Raw genomic sequence first — 21,038 nt, 5'->3', positions numbered from 1 at the left:
GTCTAGATTCCTGCCCATGTATACTAGGACTTGGTACCTTTTGAGGAGTGTAGCCTTTTCAGAGTCCTGCCCGCCTGCTTATTCATCTGTAGCTGCCATAAACTGCACTGCCACGATGGCGCCAAGGACCATTATGTGTCTGCAGTTCCCTCCCCTCCTCCTCCTGCGCTAGTTAATTGATAAGAAAGGTGATGGCAATCATACATTACCAGGGAAGCCCAGGAACCAAGCATTTTCTCCCTCATGGAGAGGGTCAGGTAGGCAAGTATGCCTTCTTAGGGGTCGATGCTATTCCGTGTGGAGGATTCGCAAGTGCGAATCATCATGGCACCGGGCGCACTTTACGGCAGGCTAAATTACCTCCATAGGGGTGTGAGCAATTTTACGCAAATTTGGTCCAGTGAAGGGTTCGAGGTCGGCTTAATTTGGGTGCTTTTTTCAGCATTTAAATGCATGAAAACAGCACCCGAATGGCACCTTGCACCCATCGGACCTAATAGGATCGACCTCATAGTGTGCCTATAACCGCTGCACCAAAGAGAAGTACAGCTTCTTTCTCTGAATTTCTATAACTGTGAGGAACAACCTGCAGCTGTGCGTTGTCAACCTAATATATTGCATTGTTGCTGCAGGGTTATAAGAGGGCAAGATCTCAAACTGGTTTAAACTATTAAGGTTCTGTTTTTTTCTGGTGAATAGAAAATTCCAGTTATGGATCTGGAGATAAAGATACCAGGACATGTAATACCATTATGGTAGAGAGTGTGTTGAAAATATTTGTAAAATTATAAAGATACAGTGGATCTGTCAGAAAGTCAAGACCTTTTTATTTGAATTTAGTTGCTAAGAATGTAGAGGCTTTCCTATTCATGAAGTGAGGAAGGAGTTAATCTGCAAGGAATGGCAGAACTTGGATAAGAAGTAAGGAGAATGGAGAATTCCCTTTAAGAAATTGCATGTTCCTTCTGCAGTGGCCTTAATTTTTTTAATTGCTAACATCTTTGTGAGAAATGTGCAAAATAACTGCAAAAATAAATAAATATATTTATAATTTCCTATATAAAGCAAACATTACAAGTCCTTGATGCTAATTTTTTTAGGCAAGTTTCACCTATTTTGACAAATTTACTTGGCACTCAGACTCAAGTGCTTTGAGTTTGGAGCTCTAATATCCATACTGATTTAGAGGATAAGATTTAAATAAAAAAAAAAAAAAAAATTCAACCACTCTGCATAATTTCTAGGTAAAGCCTCTCCGGATCTGATCTTATTCTCAGCTAGGTCCATGGCTTTTGGAGTTACTGCAAAAGAAAAGCATTGTGGTTGCTTATGTGGTGTGCAAATTAATATTCTAAAAAGCAGAAAGGCCCTTTTGAAGGTTATCTGCTATTTAGCTGGATACTGTGATTCTTAGGCTTGCGGGAGGAAAGTCTGTCAGACTACCCCAAGTAGACAGAATAGATTTCCTCTACCTACTGTACATTGTCCGAACAACAGTTTAAGGTTGTCAAGAGCTATAGACCAGGCCAACAAGATCGCAGAAGAGGTTCTTTGGAACATCACAACATCAAAAGGAATGTTATAGAAACATAGAATTTGACGGCAGATAAGAACCACTTGGCCCATCTAGTCTACCCCTTTTTAAAACGTGCTACCTCAAACCATATTTGATCCTTATTTTTTTGTAAGGATATCAATATCCCTATCCCAAGCATGTTTAAATTGTACTACTGTATTTGCCTCTACCACCCCTGATGGGAGGCTATTCCACTTACTACTACTCTTTCTTTGAAGTAATTCTTCCTCAAATTTCTCCTGAATCTTCCTCCCACGCAGCGGGTTTCAGTGCATGTCCTCGTGTTCTGCTGCTGCTCCTCTTCCTGTGAAGAATGTCTCCCATCTGTACCTTGTTAAAACCCTTGATATATTTGAAAGTTTCTATGGGGGACATGATAGAAACTTTCAAAAATATCAAGGGTTTTAACAAGGTACAGGTGGGATACATTCTTCACAGGAAGAGGAGCAGCAGAACACAAGGACATGCACTGAAACTAGAGGGAGGAAGATTCAGGAGAAATTTGAGGAAGAATTACTTCACAGAGTAGTAGATAAGTGGAATAGCCTCCAATCAGAGGTGGTAGAGGCAAATACAGTAGTACAATTTAAACATGGTTGGGATAGGCATATTGATATCCTTACAAAAAAATAAGGATCAAATATGGTTTGCGGTAACACGTTTAAAAAGGGGCAGACTAGATGGGCCACGTGGTTCTTATCTGCCGTCAAATTCTATGTTTCTAGAAGATTCCTTTTGGAAGTCATATAGGAAGAATCCAGATAATGACAATGGCAGCTCTTTTCTAGTAAGAACATGGCTTCTGACCTTTCTAGAAGAGTGGAAAAATTATATTCATGACAAATGGGCCATTGGTGTAATTCAATAAAACTACAACGTAGAATGTCTACAGCAGGAATGTCCAAGGTTGGCCCTCAAGATGTTGTGAAACAACTCATCCCAGCATGCTTTGCAATAGTTTTTACATTCTCTAATAGCAAAACTGTGGCAAAGCATGCTGGGATGTATAGTTTCACAACATCTGGAGGACCAACGTTGGACATGCCTGGTCTACAGTATCCAAAGGGAAATAAGTTTTTGGAGTCAAGACTGCCAAGAAGACGATATCAAGGCAAACCGACACACAGAGAAAGAAAGGCCTTTACTCCAACCTGTCTTTTTAGTGATGATAGGTACAGGAAGATTCAGAAATATCCTGGATCTAAAGCTCCTAAACACATTTGTCAGGGTAACAACGTTTTGGATGAAGACTTTATAGACCATACTGGCAGGTCTTAAAATAAAGAGATTTCCTGGCATCAAAAGATCTGAAAGATGTGTACTATATTATATATCAGTCAGTCAAGAAGGCGGGATATTCCTACGATTCTATATACAGGATTAATGCTTCCTATTTATCTGCTTACCCTTTGGCCTAGCTACATCGCCAAGAATAATTTACAAAGGTTCTAATTACCTTGATCGCACATCTGGGAGAGCAGTGTATTTAGATTGGCCATATTTAGAAGATGTCCTGATTGCAACCTGTTCAGAATAAGTGAGGTTATGTAGTAGGGCTCCTGAAGCTCCAGGGTTGGATCATAAACTGTGAGGAAAGTCAGTTGCATCCAACTCAGGTCAGTTTCTGGGTGTACAAATAGACACTAAGAATTCCAAGTACTTTCTTTCAAAAGATGTTCAAGGACCCAGTGTCTAACTTAGGCACTGACGATGTTCTGTGAATCTTGGTACCAAACTCCTAAGAAGGATGAAGATGAGAAGTTGGAATATTTTTCTATATATACGAAGTAACTGTTGCTCAGAAACTATGAAGAAACTCTGTACAAAGGTAAAAGAATCTCTAGCCTGGTGGGCAAACCGAGCTACATATCCAGATCAACCTAGGCTTCTTATCCTGACAACAGACACAAGTTCATCCATCTGGGGAGCGTACATTGCACAGAACAAGTAAACTGGTCTTTAAAGGGGAAAGCCTGATGTCCTAAAACTTATGAGTGACAGGCCTGGAGAGAAATGTTACTTGTAAGAATAGATCAAGAGTTCTCATCTTTGAGTCTTTTCAGCCAGTGTTTATGTCATAGCATATATGAACTATCAAGGAGGAGCTATAAGCAGTCCATTAATGGAGAATACAACAAAGATTATGTCCTGGGCAGAGTAAAGGCCCCCATACATTAGGCCGACTTGTCCTAGGGACAAGTCGGACCCAATTTACCTGCGAGCCGCCCGGCAGCTCCCCGGGAGGCTCACATACAATTTGGCACTTGATGTGCCATTTTTACATGGGATAAATCGCATGCGATTTATCCCATGTAAAAAAAAACCCGGGGAGCTGCAGGGCGGTGAGCAGTAGTGGGGGCGGGCAGCAGCAGTAGTGGGGACGGGCAGCGGGGGTGGGGGCGGCCAGCGGCGGTAGTGGGGGCGGGCAGCAGCGGCGGCGGTGGGGGGGGGGGGGGGCGGTCAGCGGCAGCGGGCGGCGTTTGCGGTGAGCGCAGTGTACTTACACATAGCAGCAGCGGGGACGGGACGCGCAGTGGCGGCTATTATATTTTTAAAATACTTGTCAAATGACCGGCTGCTCTCTGATTGGCTGAGAGCTCTCCAGCCAATCAGAGAGCCGGCCGGTCATTTGACAAGTATTTTAAAAATATAATAGCCGCCACTGCGCGTCCTGTCCCCGCCGCTGCTGCTATGTGTAAGTACACTGCGCTCACCGCACACGCCGCCCGTCCCCACCGCCGCTGGCCGCCCCCGCCGCTGGCCGCCCCCACCACCGCTGCCACTGGCCGCCCCCACTACTCCCCTGGTGTCTGTATGCATATGCCTGTCAGGTGGCAGGCATATGCATACAGGGAGGTCGGACGTGATCGTATGTACAGACCGTCCGACCTCCCTGATCCGGTCCGATGCGCACGGGACCGCGCATCGGATCGGATCAAATGTCACATACCTACGATTTTGGGCCGATTTCATCCGATTATCGGCACAAAGTGCCGAAATCGGATGAAATCGTCCCAAAATCGCATAGTGTATGGGGGCCTTAAGATGTGAAATCTTTAACAGTCGTATATGTTCCTGGATGAGAGAATACACTGGCAGACTGCTCAGCAGAAGCAAAATCCTTATTTGAGAAGGGGAATTGAGCAACAGTTTTACTGTGGTTTATAAACAAGTTTTGTTAGCCAGATGTGGACCTGATGGTAACTCATGTCAACAAAAAGGCAGACTCATTCTATTCCAGATATTATCTTTCCAGAACGTCTGCAGTGGACAACTTTTTAATTCGGTGGAAGTGTCGGCTAGTATATATCGCATCCTGAAGACCATAGGATCAGGTGGAGTTTCTAGTGGTCCTCCCCTTTTGGATTCAGTATTAAATCCCGGCGGTCGGGATCCTGGCGTTCAAAATCCCGATGCCGGAATCCCGACCGCCGAAATCCTGACAAGGGGGGACGTGGATCGCCCCCCCTTGCGGGCTCGCTGCGCTCGCCACGCAGCGGGCCCGGTGCCTCGCTACGCTCGGCACACTAATTTATTCTCCCTCCGGGGGTGTCGTGGACAACCCCCGGAGGGAGAAAGTGTTGCGATTTCGGCGGTCGGGATTTTGAACGCCGAGATCCCGACCGCCGGAATTTACACTACATCCCCCCCTTTTGGCCAAGGAGGGCGTGGTTCACAACAGCCTTGAAAAAGGCCTGTACATTACCAATCACGCCAGACCTACACCAGGGTCAGATATATCATCCAGATCCGGCAAGATTATGCTTGGAGGCTTGGAGATTGAAGGCAACCTGTTCAGACAAAAGGGATTGTCAGAGCAAGTAATCCAGATTCCATCACAAGGAAGTAAGTTTTTTCTCATGCATATTATAAAGTCTAGCAAAGATTTATCATTTGAAGGATGATCCTCTGAAAGATCTTTAACTCCACGATAGCTCAAGTCCTACAATTCCTGTGCACTGGTTTCTCATTAGGCCTAACTTTCACCCTTAGGAGCAGTTAGTGGCCCTAAGTTTACTCCTAGATAGGAGATTGGCAGATAGTTGTGTAATTGAGAAATTCTGCTACACCATTAAAATAATGTGTCCGCCCGTCAAATCCTTTGTGGCTCCTTGGGACTTGAACCATTACTAGAAAATCCTCTCAAAATCCTGACTTGGAAGATAATATTTTTAGTAACAATTATGTCCACAAGTAGAGTATGTAAATTCTAAGCTTGTAGATGGAAGAACCAAACTTAAACCTGTTGCTGGATAAAGTGGTACGTACAGATGGAGCCCCTCTCATTTAGCCTCAGCGCTCGCCAGAATGTCCCTGCCAGCAGAGAGCCGCGCGAGCACATCCCAGTTGCTGGGCGGCGGAAATCCTGCTAGTCTCCACAGGGAGACGGGCAGGGTTAGGGGGAGGGGGTGAGGGGACCGGCGATAGTTGACGGGGAGGCGGCGAGCGGCAACAGGGAGCTTCGTCGGGAGGGGCACGTGAGCACCCCCTTTGGGTGGATGGCGGGGGCAGGCGATTCTATCGCCAGCCTTCGCAACACTGAAGCCGGCTCCATCTATAGAACACATCCTAATTTTTCTACCCTAGGTGAGCACTGCTTTCCATCTGAATCAGGATATAGTAGTGCTGGCTTTTCATCCTGAACCTAAGAATAAGAGAGATGAAGACTGGTATACAATGGACCTAGTCAGAAGTATTGGCATTTACTTAAACAGACTAAATGACATTAGAACATCAAAACATTTTTGGAAGCATTTGCTTTGAGTGGGCTTACTAGTATTCGTATAAAAGAATGAGGGTCGAGAGGTTCAGGTGTTAATCAAGGCACACTCAACCAGAGCTGTGGCGACTTTATGGGCTAGGACAGTGATGGCTAACCTTGACACTCCAGCTGTGGTTGAACTACACATCCCATCATGCCCTGCATCAGTTTTAGCATGGCCAAATAGTAAAACTGATACAGGGCATGCTGGGATGTGTAGTTCAACAACAGCTGGAGTGTCAAGGTTAGCCATCACTGGGCTAGGACGACTCAGGTTCCCAGAAAGGACATTAATGAAGCAACACCTTGGTTGTCTACGCATACATTATGCTTTAAATGTTGCTATACTCACCAATAATTCCATTTCTTATTAGAGATCCTATGGCAACTATTAGAATGCCCTCCCCTTGTAGTGTTTTTCCAGGGACGTTAATACGGAGACACTCGAAAGACAAGGATGATGGGGATGATTGAGGTTATATACCATCAGGTGGGCGTTCCCTAGAAAAAAAGCCTGTCTAAACTAAAGGAAAGGGAGCATATCCCAATGTATTGGCTGCCATGGGATCTCTGAGAAGAAATGGAATTATCGGTGAGTATAATTAGCTGTTTCTTGGATTATTATAGTATTCACAGCGGGAACCCATATTTGCACTCTGCACATGCACATATTCGCATTTGCAGGGCTCCTGTGCCGAGATCGAGGAGGTCAGGTGGGCGTTCAATTGGGGCTTCCTGGGCGTACCCACGAAAAAAATTTGGTGCGCACTGGAAAATGCTGGCCATCCCTGTGTGAACGCATCCCAGGACGTCAGCCACCCGCCCCGTTGTCGGACCGGATGGTGCAAATATAGGTTAGTGAAGACTGCCTTTGTTTTGTGAACAGGTTAAAAATCCATCAATGGTCGGCGACCATTGAATGATTTTGCCCCCATGTGCACCCTTGCGGATGGATGTGTATGATGGACATCCATACGCAATGTGCCAGAAATAGATACGGGGGGGGGGGGTTGTTGGCTCACTAAACGGCGACTTTACACTGCTTAGCGAGTCATCCAGAATTAACCCTAAGTTCGTTGTCATGGCAAAGAGGGACTTTGAACTGAATTTATATTTATCTGATCAATCTTCATAACATTCTGCTGTATATGCAAAATGCCATCGTAAAAACTGAGGCAGCAGATTTTGTGAAAATTTATATTTGGGACAGTTTCTAAACTTTTGGCAATGGTTGCAACGGTCGGCAGTGATTTCAGGTAAAATCAATGAGTAGGTTCAGACATTTGTAAGTCATAGAAAAAAATTAGTCTTTTATATTAAGACTGACCAAACTTTAAGATTGTCTTTCATCATTATTAAAATTATTCTTGCATTTTATTTATAAGGCACCACAAGTGGTACGCAGTGCCGTACATATATAGCACACATTAATGCAGTACAGGGTACACAGAACTAAACATAACCAGTACTGAAAAATAAAAACAGAGCACAGGTAACAAGGTAACAATTAGCAGCACAATTCTAAAGTACTTGATGCAGCTGAGATGTAGGGAAGCAGAGAAGTTAGTGGTGGATTGTCATTGGTAGAGATGAATGATTACAAACAGAGCCGGCGCTACCCACTCAGCAGAGGATGCGGATGCGGTGCAGGGAGGCTCTGGGCATGAGAGGCACCCTCCCTGCTCTGCATCATGTTTTACTAATTACTAAGGGTATATATACCCCTACCCCATGCCTAACAAAGCTACCTTAAAAAAGCTGCACCCAGCAGCGAAACGTGTTGGCACAGGCAACCAGCCATCCCACCCACCATTTGCTGCTGTTCCAGACATCACCCTTCCCTCCTGGAACAATTTCCATCCGAGAACACCAGTGGAGAACCAGACCGGAACTGACCATTTACCACACATTCAAATATGGTACCAACCATCTGAAGGAAAGCCACCTATCTAAGGTACCCATCCTTGGTCATTCAGTAGATCCCTCACGGCTTCAGATATTCCAACTGGGAGGAACGTCACCCCCTAATCTGTATTGGAGGAAGCAACATAAGGGCAACCACTATTGTCTGGAGGACAATTCCACCGTCCATTCTCCCTTCCCCCTCCATCCACTTGTGGACTAAGGTGATATAATAACAATAACTGGACGCAGCCTTTCAAATTCCTTATTTTTACTTTTACTTATTCTATTGCAATTGCACCAATTTTAGCGTGTTATATGCACTTAATAAATTGTTATTATTATTTTTAAACCTATCTTGTTCTGCCATCAATTCAGCGCAATCTACACCCACACATTTTTTGTTTTCCTGCTCTGCATCTCCACTAACTGATGGCCGCTTTTGCTGCTGGCTACTGCTGTGCTTGTCATACTGTCTAACAGGCAACAGTGACAGCAGCTCAAAGCTCCTTCCACGGATTCGGTATGAAATCCCGACGGTCAAAATCCCGACATTTAAAATCCCGACGGTCAAAATCCCGTCGGGGTCAAAATCCTGACATATAAAATGTACAGGTAAAACAGTCTACATGACTTTCGGTCGACAGGTGCGAGGTCGACATGGGGTTTTTTACTGTCTTTTGACCCGAATGTCGGCAAGTGAACCGCAGCCCCTCGCATCGCTCGCTTCGCTAGCGATGCTTCGGGCACACTATTTTATTCTCCCACCACGCCGTAGTGGATGGTAGGGCATGAAATACCGCCTGTCGGTTTAAAAAAAACTGTGGAAAAACCCATGTCGAAAGGCATGTAGACTGTTTCACTTGTACATTCTATATGTCGGGATTTTGATCCTGTCAGGATTTTGATCCTGTCGGGAATTTGTCCTTGTCGGTATTTTGACCCTTTCGGGATTTTGACTACATCCCCCTCCCACACCCTATGACAGCTTCGGACAGTTCATGATAATGAGGCGGAGCTACCTGTGGGTGAGAGGGTGGGGCTACCGTAGATGAGGGGTGGAGCTACTGCGGGCGAGGAGGTAAGAGCTGCAGACCTTCCATGTGTCAGGGAGAGAAGATTTGGCCCTCCAGCCTTTGTTGGGTGAGTGTAAGAGAAAGTACAGGGACAGCGAAAGTGTGTGTGGTATGTGTAAAAAGTGAAGCTGGTACTGGGGGCATTATGTATAATGGCCGCTACTAGTGCGGGCATTATGTATAAGTGGCACTGCTTCCGCAGGCATTTTGTGTGTGTGACACTGCGTCCGTGGGCACTATGTGTGTGAGCGGTGCTGCTTCCGCAGCCGCTATGTGTTTGAGTGGCGCTGCTACCATGGGCATTATGTGACAGTGGTGCTGCTGCCGCAGATGTTATGTGTGCTAGCACTGCTGCTACTGTGGGTGTTTTGTGAGTGAGCGGCGCTGGTACTGCGGGGGTTAAGTGTGTGAATGGTGTTGCTACTGCGGACATTGTGTGTGAGCGGCATGCTGTTATTACAGGAATTATGTATGGGAGCTGCACTGCTTCTGTGGTCATTATGTGTGCAAGCAGTGCAGCTTCTGCGTGCATTATGTGTATAAGCGGCACTGCAACTTAGGGACGTAACTTGTGTGCCAGTGGTGCCTTGCCCACAGCGTCTGGCAGCATCACCCACAGGGCCACTCGCCGCCGCCCGTCTCTGCCCTGTATGTGGTGTGCTCAGTTTATATTCCCTCAGTTGTGCTCCTTACACAGTGTACCCAGTGGTGCGCTTCACAAAATGCCCACAGTACTGCTCATGGCCTCCATTGCCCTTGCTGCTGCTGAAGATGGGAGAGAGGAGGAGAGTGTATAACTCTATGTGATGTGCGCTTAGCGGCTCACACCAGGGCCAAGGACATTTCCAATATCAGAGTTGTGATTGGCTCATAATGTGTAAGGGGTATTACCATGTGTGGCATTATGCTGTGTGACATAATGTGTAATGGGCACTACGGTGTGTGGCATAATGTGCAATGGGCATTAAGGTGTGTGGCATAATATGTAATGGGCATTACAATGTGTGTAATCCTGGTGCACTGTGAAGTGGCTCTACCTGGTGCAGTGTGCCAAAGTAGTTCTAGCTGGCATAATGTGTATAAGGGGCACTACTGTGGGGTGTAATGTGAATAAGGGACACTATTATGTGGTGTAGTGTGAATTGGTACTATTACGATTATCTTCCCCTCAAAACCAGGCCCTAAGTTTTTGCCTTCGGCACACACTAGCCTTGTTTTTAGTGCAGAGAGGGGGCAACAGTTCCTTTTCTGGCACAGGGCAACACAATGTTTAGTTTCAGCACTGCTGCTACTGGTGTATAAGAGGCACTACTACTACGGATCTAATAAACCCTTTATTTCAGCTTGTGGCTTCAGCGCACACTGGGGCAGATGTATTAAGCCTTAACAAGAGATAAATGCAAGGGTGATAGAGATAAATGTCCAGCCAATCAGCTCCTTACTGACTTTTTTCAAACACAGCCTGTAATATGACAGTTAGCAGGTGATTGGCTGGATGTTTAACTCTCTTTATCATCCTTGCATTTATCTCTTGTTAAGGCTTAATACATCTGCCCCACTGTTTGTAAAGTATGAGAGGGCACACATTTATAGTTTGCAAGGGTGTGCAGAATACCCTAGCATCGGCCCTGATTATAAATGAGAAGAGCTGTAGTTAGTGCAAGAGTAGAGGGCCTTGCTCCAAAGAACGTACAGTCTAGCAGTGATACTTTTTTATTTTTGAATTACATAACATCAAACTGCTAGTAAAACCTGCAGTAAATAAACCTACTCCCAATAGCCCTGCCAATGAAGGACTAGAGCCTGTGAGATAGTCATAGGTGTTACAATGTAAACAAAGCTGGTCTTTAGTGAAGATCAAATGAAACTGTGTTTTTTATTTAGTCCCTTGGCCAGATTGGTGCTTGTATGTACTGTTTTATTTATTTTTTTAAGCGTTAAGGTGCCCATACACAGATCGGATTTGGCCTATTTTAACCCGAATCTGACAGACCAAATCAGCCCTGAAATTAAAAATTGTGGTTACTTAATTAATTTGTTTAACCACATGTACAAATAGGCAAGCCACAGAATCTTTGCATGACGTTATGATGTATAGAAACATTTTATAATTTATTGTACATATGTGCCAGAAGTGTACACTTACAATGGAGTTATTTTTCCATTGTTTCTTGTATAACAGCCCTGCTCAACAATATATAAATATACATCCCAATGGTATTTTGCTGAATGTGGGTCCCCACCAAATAAATTCCAACGCACAGTGTAATATGAAATGTTTCTTTTGGGATGTCTGTGAATTGTGGGTGAGCTATATGCCAGGTTTCAGTGGCTTTAAGTATAGTTGGGGGATGCACTTACATCCGGCGCGGGGCATGTAGTAAAGGATCCATGAAGGATCCCTTACATAGCGGTGTGGAGGGAAGCCTGTAGGCTTCTAAATGGTATCGCCAGCAAAAGCTGGAGATACCCTCTGCATCGCTGTCCCGAGTGAGGGGCTTTAGAGCATATGAAAATGCATTAACTCCAATAACGGTGTTTTTTCCGCATTTATGGTTTAGACTAGAGCATCCCACCCTAATCTAATATTCGTCACTGTCACACGATGGTGCATGACATTATAATTTAGTAGCAGAAATAAACTCATTTGTAATTTATCTTCCATTATGGATTGACCTATTATTTTAAAGCATAGCAAGAAGTTCTTGTTGGCACTACCAAAGGGTCAATTCATCTCAATTGATCCACTCTGGACTTTTCTGGTTCCTTGTTGATTTTGTCAGTTAGCCATTACATGACAATTAATTAAAACCACAAATATTTCTCTTGAACTCCCATCCTATTAGCAATCCTGACAGACAGTGATTTTCAGTGCATGTGTTTATACATGTATAAACGTTGCAAAGTTTGGTCAGACGTTTATTATTTTATATCCATTATTATTGACTGAAAAATGGGGTTTAATCTGCACAAAATATGTATGAGATTATGAATTTTCAGGTATTCAGTATCTCTCGTATTCGTATGTGTGTCCAAACTTTTCTGTAAACAATGGTTTCTGTCCCAAGGCTCTACCACCACCAAATTCTATTATTTGCTTTTGAGTAAACAACTACATGAAGTCATGTCTGTCATAATGAAGGAAGCAGGTAAAAGATACATATTAGCGGTTTTGAACAATTGGCATAAGGGGGTTATAACTGACAAACCTGTGTTTGACCACTTCATTTGGATTGACCCATTACAGGGAACAGACAACTAGATAAACACATCATACTTTGAGATCCGACGTGTTCATTAAGGCTTGCTATTCCATAAAGTGCATGTTCTATGCACCAAAGGACAAGCGTGAAGTTGCCCATACCCGGTACAATTGCTGGGTGCGATGAGATGCGCGCTCCCGCGCACAGCTCAAAAACTGCTGCACATTCTTTGTGTGCTACATTCCATCTCATTGCATTGCAAAATGTATGTGATGCGATCTAGTCCAAATAGTATACAATAATTTACCGTTTATGGGCAGCTGAAGCATATTTTAGGAGCACGTTCATGTTTCCATGGAATGACACCGATCTTTTTCTGAGCTATAGCAAAAGAAGCAAGTACTCATTTATTTGGATTGAAATAAGTGTATTCGTAAAATAATGGCAAACTATTTTGATACGAAAATCAGTTATTTTTAACACAATTTCTTGTATTTTTCTTTCATACGGACAGGTTTTCTCTGAACCCCAGCTATTTTGTTTTACATTTTGTTTCTCTGTTAAGATGTGTACACGCAGTGCAATTCTGGCTCCTGGCCAATTCTGACTTTACAGTTTTTTACTATGGGGAGGGCGGGGTTTTGGGAACCACACAAGGTTATGTCCACCTAGTGTGAAGTGGGTCAAGAGAGACCCCTTTCACCTCCTTGGTGGGGTTCGGCCTGAGTAGCCTGGTACCAACTTTTATAGACGTTATGTCCCTGAAAGGGTAGAGGGTCTTTGTGTGTTGGTGGTGCTCCCCTGAGTCCGATTTGAATGCAAAATAAGGAAGAAGGGAAAGTGGACTCTTTTTGTGGGGCACTCTTGTATCTGATTCTGTGTTAAAACTTAACTTTTAATTTATTTTAATTAAGATAGAGTGGACATACACTGTCAAAACGGACAAACAAACCGAGAAGGACGGACAACATTTCATTTGCAGTTAGCTTGTTAATTGCAAAAGTGAGTTCTGTATCAGAACAAAAGGTATATGTTGATGTGCCTAGCGAAGCTAATTGCTATGTCAGCTAAGGTTTGTCTGAAGGGAATTTAAACATTGTGGGGGATAATTCCCTGTTTAGACTGCATCTGCACAATTTCCAATACAATGAGTAGCGCAATTTCCAATACAATGGGGGGTATTCAATGCTCCGGCGAGCGCATGGCAGCGAATGTTTTGGATTCGCCGTGCGCTCGCCGTGATGCTCTGTCCCCCGCAATTCGCCGCCAGCCACCAGCCGATACTATTCAATGCGTCAGGGGCTTGCTGCCCCTGACGGCGAAAATGATCCCCTACGACGAATTCAGCTCCCTGCCACTGCTGCTGGGGATGGAGTGGAGTCCCGGCGGGGGAGCGCGCTTATGCCGGCGGGAGACTCCGCACAGCCTGAGGACGGGTCCAGCAGCAGCAGACCTCCGGCTCCAGCAGTCTCAGCGCTGACATCTGCTATCACTGTGCTGTGGCTGCCGGAGCCAAAGTTTTGCTGCTGCTGCTGGACCCGACCCCGTCCTCAGCCTGTGTGGGGGCTCCCTGCGACATCAGAGCGCTCCCCCCGCCGTGACACCTGGCTCGGGCATTGGCTGTGAGCGGCAGCGCAGGGGAACAGTGCACTGGGACATCAGAGTGCATCCCCCCACATCAGAGGGCTCCCTGCGACATCAGAGCGCATCCCCTGCCGGGACTCATGACTCGGGCTTTGGCTGTGAGTAGCAGCGCAGGGGAGCAATGCTGCATCCTGTCAGTGGCAGCCTGATGGTTCCAGGTTGTGGCACTGCTGACTATCAGGCACTGCCAGGCAGAGGGCACACACTGATCCCCCCTGCCCGCCAGCGCTACCGAACCCTGTGCTGACAGACCCCGCTGCATGCCACCCACCAGCGGGCAGGGGTTCCCTGCAGCCCTTAGGTGAGATCAGTGAGGCCCCCCTGCAATTTGTAATGTGACCAGCAGCACCACCCCACCTGCATATGGTATGTTAAAAAAATATATTAATTAAAAATATATTTATGTGATCTTTGTCCTGTGAAAAAAACAGCAAGACTCTTCAGATAATTAAATAACTGATTTTTTTTACCCAAAAACAAAACAAAAAAACATTTATTTTAAAAGATCAAATTCCAGTTCACCAAAAAAAGATGTCGAATGCAAAATGGAGAATCATGGCGAAAATCACTGGAGAAAGCAGTTCTCCATTTGAGCATTGAATACACTCTCGGCGAATTTGCCTAAAAACCCCATTGAAAAACACCGGTGAATTGTGGCGAATCGCCAGTCATTCGCTCTTCATTTGCAGCGAATTCATTGAATAGGGTGAATTGTTTTTTGTGTGAGAAAATTCACTGTAAACCCGGCGAATTGCCTGATTCGCCAGAAAATACGACGAATCAGAGGCATTGAATACTGGCCAATGAGTAACAATAAGTTTAATTTTATATTGGGGGAATAGCTTCCCTTGTCGCAGTTTTTACTTACAGTTGCTATATCTCAAATTGTAATCTTTTGCTACTCAAAATTAGCTTATGTTAATTTTTGGTTTGTAAATGCAATTACTTTCCATACGTTATGCTTGTGCGTTTACAGTGAAAGAATATTAACAATCAAATTATTTCTTCCCAACCCAAGGTGGTTGGACATACACTCAAAAGGTAAAGTCAGATTGCTTGTGGTAATACACTCTATAGAGACAAATAGTTTTTAATTTTTTTCTATAGTGTCCACTCTATCTTAATTAAAATAAATTAAAAGTTAAGTTTTAACCCCTTCCTGACAGAGCTAGTTTTTGCGTTCCTGACAGAGCCATTTTTTTCAAATCTGACATGTCTCACTTAAGTGGGGATAACTTTTTTTTGCTTTTACTTATCCCAGTGATTTTGAGATTGTTTTCTCGTGACACATTGTACTTCAAGTTAGTGGTAAATTTGGGTCGATACAGTCTGTGTTTTTTTGTGAAAAATACCAAAATATCGTGAAAAAATGGAAAATTTAGCAATATGCAAAATGTCACATTTTCTGCTTGTGAGACAAATAATCATACCACTCAAAATAGTTAATAACTAACAAAGACCATATGTCTACTTTATGTTGCAATCATTATTTCAACTTCCTTTTAATTTTTTTGGACACTAGGAGGCTTCAAATATGACTAGCAAATTCTCAAATTTTCAAGAAAATTTCAAACACTGATTTTTTTAGGGACCAGTTCAGTTCTGATGTGACTTTGAGGGACTTGTATGTGAGACACCCCCATAAATGATGCCATTTCAAAAACTGCACCCCTCACAGTATTCAAAACAGCATTTTTGAAGTTTGTTAACCCTTTAGGTGTTTCACAGGAATTAAAACAAAGTGTAGGTGAAATTTCAAAATTTCATTTTTTTTTCGGATTTTCAATTTTAATACATTTTTCTAAGGAACACAGTACATTTTACTAGAGAAATGTGACTAAAAATTGATTCCCCCAATTCTTTGGTTTTCATAAATATCCTATATGTGGCCCTAGTGTGCACGGTGACCAAACCACAGGCTTCATAATAGAAGGAGCACCTACTTGATTTTGGAGACTCCTTTTTATGAGATTATTTTTTAGGCACCATGTAGGTTTCTAGGCACCATAAGATGCTAAAAGTTAGGAACCCCCCCACAAGTGACCCCATTTTGCAAACTACACCCCTCAGGGAATTCATCTAGGGGTATAGTGTACATTTCAAACCCCCAGGGGTTTCACCAATTGTGGTACAACTGGGCAGTGAAAATGAAAAAAAAATAATTTTTCATTTTCACAGCTCAGTTGTATCAAAATTGGTGAAACCCCGGGGGGTTTGAAATGTACTCTATACCCCTAGATGAATTCCCTGAGGGGTGTAGTTTGCAAAATGGGGTCACTTGTGGGGGGGTTCCACTGTATGGGTGTTTCGGGGGTCATTCAACCAGAATCTGTGCTGCAAAATCCAAAAATCACTCCTTCCCTTCTGAGTCCTGCCATGCACCCAACTGGTATTTTTTGGTCACATGTGAGTCATTGCCGTACCCGGGAGAAATTGGGGCACAGATTTTGGGGTGCTTTGTCTCCTTCATTCCTTGTGAAAATGAAAAATTTTGAGCCAGATCTGCATTTTTGTGTAAAAAAATTTAATTTTTTACACAAAAATGCAGTTCTGGCTCAAAATTTTTAATTTTCACAAGGAATGAAGGAGACAAAGCACCCCAAAATCTGTGCCCCAATTTCTCCCGGGTACAGCAATGCCTCACATGTGACCAAAAAATACCAGTTGGGTGCATGGCAGGACTCAGAAGGGAAGGAGTGATTTTTGGTGGTGGAATGAATGGCGGGTGCTATGTCGCATTAGCAAGACCCCCGAAGCACCAATACAGTGGAACCCCCCCACAAGTGACCCCATTTTGGTCACCAGCTTTGGGAGGGGGGCTGGCGCTGCGGCTGGCGGGGGGGTGGGAGGGGTGCTGGCGCTGCGGCAGCCGGGTGGGTGGTAGGGAGGGGGGCTGCCGGGTGGGAGGGGGGGGGGCTGGCGATCGTTGGTGATCGGTGCGGTATACGCACACACACACACACACACACACACACACATATATATATATATATATATATATATATATGTGTGTGTATATATATATATATATATATATATACATATATATACACACACATATATATATATATATATATATATATATATGTGTGTGTATATATATATATATATATATATACACACATTTGCACATTATTTTTTATTTTATTTTATTTTTCACTTTTCCAGCAGCAGCATGATGCTGCTGCTGCTGCTGCTGCGGGGGGGAGGGGGGAGGAGGGGAGCGCAGCGTGCGCTCCGGACGTAGCGGTGGAGCCGCTGGAGCTGCTGCTGCTGCCGGGTGAGTGCCCGGCGGGTGGGAGGGGGGTGCTGCCGCTCGGTGGTGATCGGTGCTGCACCGATCACCACCGTTTTCTGTGTTACCGAGCGGCTTAGCCGCCGGTAACACAGGAAACGCTGTGATTGACTGTTCAGATTTGAACAGCCAATCACAGCGATCGCCGACCGGGGGGGGCACCCCTGCCCCCCCTGGGCGGCGAGGGGGGATGTCTGCTGTCAGGGACAGCAGACATCTCTTAACTGTCACCGCGTCTATAGACGCAGTGACAGTTAGAAACCATGACGTACATTTATGCCATGTGTCGGGAAGTACTTCCCGACCATGACGTAAATGTACGTCAAATGTCGGGAAGGGGTTAACACAGAATCAGATACAAGAGTGCCCCACAAAAAGAGTCCACTTTCCCTTCTCCCTTATTTTGCAGTTTTTTACTATGCAATTTTGACTATTTTCACTTACAGTTTTGAATATAGCCAAATACACTGTACATATAAACATAGTCAAAATGGTCTTTCCAGCACAGTCTATTGCCCCATACACACGGAGCAAGTGAGCCTCTGTGCTGTGATTCAGTGTTGCTCAGATCGCTCAGCACAGATTGGTGCACCAGCGATGTGTGCTGAGCTACAGATGAAGCCAGCTTAATCTTTGCAGGGGCTGGCGAAAACTATCACCAGCTCCCGCTGGGGGGCTTGCACGCCCCGTGGCAACTGAGGCCCCCCCCCCCCCCCCCGGGTCCCTGCTGGTCCCCCTCACCGCCCTGAAACACCCCCCCCCCTCCCTATACCTGCCCGTCTCCCTGAAGAGGAGACGGGCAGGGACCTGCTGCCCCGCCGCCAAGAGACTGGGACGCGTGTGAGACGCACGTGCGTCCCTGTCCGCTGGCGCCCTCTAGAGGGGGAGGCAAGGACAAGGGCCGCTACATCTGTATCTGTCACGGCCATTGTTCACTGGAGAGAGAACACTGGTGATTAGATGTATACTGCATGTAGTATAAATCTGGTCAAGCGATAGCAATGTGCGGGACCGTGCTTCGCCGGGGCCATACACAGGGAACGATCCATGCTTCATTTATAAGGGATCTAGTCAGATGCTCCATTTCTCTACTTGCGATACTGACCTCGCTGGGCCGCGCACTGGTAGCACATGCAGAGTTTACACTGCAGTTTTTGGCTAACTTACTATATGTAAGCCAAAATCGCACTGTGTATACACAGCTTTAGTTCAGGTATGAGTCATAGGGTTGACTGCATTAAGGTCGACATCTATTAAGTTGACTACAGAGGTCGTCAGTGCTTAGGTCGACACCTGAACTAGGTCTACATTGCCAAGGTCAACAGGGTCAGAAGGTCGACACTAGCATTAAGTCAAGTCAAGACAATGGAAAGGTCAACATGAATTTTTCACTTTTTTGTCCTGAGTGTCGACATAGTCAGCATGGCTCGCTGTGCTTGCCTTGCTTTGGGCACACTATTTTATTCCCCCACCACGCCGTAGTGGATAGTTAGGCATGAAATACTGCCTGTTGGTACATGTCGGCTCAAAAATGACATGGAAAAACTCATGCAGACCATTTGACGGTGGACCTTCCCATTGTTGACCTAATATTTGTGTTAACCTTCCGACCCATTGACCTTAGCCAAGTCGACCTATTTCAGGTTTCGACCTAAGCTCTGCCTACCTCATGCATGTTGACCTTAATAGGGTCGACCTAATGACTGTATCCCCTTTTGTTCATACATTCATTACGACATCCACCTTGCATGTTTAAAGCTCAGGTGTTGTATTTGAGTTTTGCAATTGTTTACAAGAAGTCAGTTAAAGTATATGTTTTGTATGAATGAATGAAGTATTGCCACTTTCTGGGACATGCCATATGGTATGAGAAGTTTTGTAGAACTTAGACACCGCCATGATAAAACATGTCTGTAATGACAGTGTACCTGAAACGTTTGGCTACTGCTTTTGTCACAAAGGTATTGGTATACCATGCGTTTTTTTTTACTCAGATTTGTGACTTTCATCCGCAGAAATACAAATAATGACAACCCCACTAGTTGGTGTACCCTTGCAATGTAGTTTTGTCAGTTTAGTGATGCATTATTAAAAAAGAGAGACATTTGTCAATATTATGTAAGTCGCAATATCCATGGCGTGCCAAATAGCCCTGTTTGGCACAATTTGCGCACAAGTGTATGAGGGCATGTCTGCAGATGTCCTGTTGCTTAAGATATTGGGAGATGATGATGATGTTGTTATTACTAGTTATTTATATCGCATACACATATTCCACAGTCATACATCAGTATTCTTGGTATCACATGGTGAACAGGATGTATACAATACATGTATTGTATACATGTATTGTATTTATCCTGTGTTTATTTTGTATTTTTATGCTGTTTATATCCATGCTGTAATTTTTTTCCCTGTCTTTTGGCTATTTGATCAAAATGGTATTCTTATTGTCAGATATTACAACCTATAATAAAACTTGAGCTCATAGGCAGTAACAGCAGCACCTGATGTTCATGAGCACATTGCATTGTTTTTTATGTTATAATGTATTAGAAATTTTCTTTGTACATATTTTTGGGGCAAGTACACCCAAACTCATTTCTACACTAACTCTTTGTTTCGCATCCTATCAGGAGGAAGATGAAGTCCCTGATGATGAGACTCTGAATCAGATGATTGCCCGTCATGAAGAGGAGTTTGACCTTTTCATGGTAAGCGATTTCAAAACTATATTTCCGTTGTCACCTCTAGGTTGGTAATAGGCTTTGGATATACTGTATCATGAAGAATAAAAACTTTTAATACAAAAATATATTAAAAGCTTCAAAGCGACATTGACCATTTTAGTGTGTGGGATGCGCTTGCTAATATTTCATCATCCCATAGCATCAGGTCTGATTTTGATTTTTTTGATTTTACCTGGTTTGCTTAATATGGCTATGGAACACTATTTCAAACTTCAGCCCTCATGTTCTCCTCACAGGTCATATCTGCAGGATTCTGTGGAAGCAGGTGGGTTAATTGCTGGCCCGATAACAATGTATAGACGTATGCATGATTTAGGAAATCCAGCATGCTTGCGCTGTTTATGGGATACTTCATTAGAATTGCAAACCACTGCTACAGAAATCTACACTTCATATACACCTGGGGTAGCCAACTCCGGTCCTCGAGAGCTACCAACAGTTAATGTTTTCCAGATCTCCTCACAGAATCACAAGTGAAGTAATTAGCGCCACCTGTGGATCTTTTAAAATGTGTTAGTGAGTAATGAGTGCACCTGTGCAGCAGCTAGGTTGTCTGGAAAATGTGAACTGTTGGTAGCTCTCGAGGAGCGTAGTTGGCTACCACTGATATACACGGTCGTGTAGCATTTTATGGTTCAGGTAACATTTTTATATCTACAAATACATGATATATAGTAAGTGTAATTCCACATATTTGAAACAAGGGTCCATTGCGAGGTCGGCATTACAGCAACAACATGCAATCTGTTTGTGATTATCCATTATTCTTCAGGTGGCAGTGCTTACAAATAAATGTACATTGTTTATTTGGAGCCTAATTGATTAGGATT

The 21,038-nt window shown here is 44.2% G+C and overlaps 1 protein-coding gene across 6 annotated transcripts in view; it reads left to right on the top strand.

Annotated features, from left to right (window-relative positions):
• SMARCA2 (SWI/SNF related BAF chromatin remodeling complex subunit ATPase 2) overlaps positions 1-21,038 on the top strand; it is a 182,481-nt gene that overhangs the window by 121,596 nt on the left and 39,847 nt on the right. For all 6 annotated transcript variants that reach the window (XM_083186032.1, XM_083186026.1, XM_083186027.1 and 3 more), the window contains one exon: positions 20,095-20,172. In XM_083186032.1, the coding sequence (XP_083042158.1) occupies positions 20,095-20,172 (78 nt within the window). The remainder of the gene's footprint in view (positions 1-20,094; positions 20,173-21,038) is intronic.

This window comes from Crinia signifera, chromosome 1, assembly GCF_055691185.1.
Source record: "Crinia signifera chromosome 1, ASM5569118v1, whole genome shotgun sequence".
NCBI classification, from domain to species: domain Eukaryota; kingdom Metazoa; phylum Chordata; class Amphibia; order Anura; family Myobatrachidae; genus Crinia; species Crinia signifera.
The sequence above is the reverse complement of the archived record's forward strand: the minus strand, read 5'-3'. Positions and strand labels throughout refer to the sequence as shown.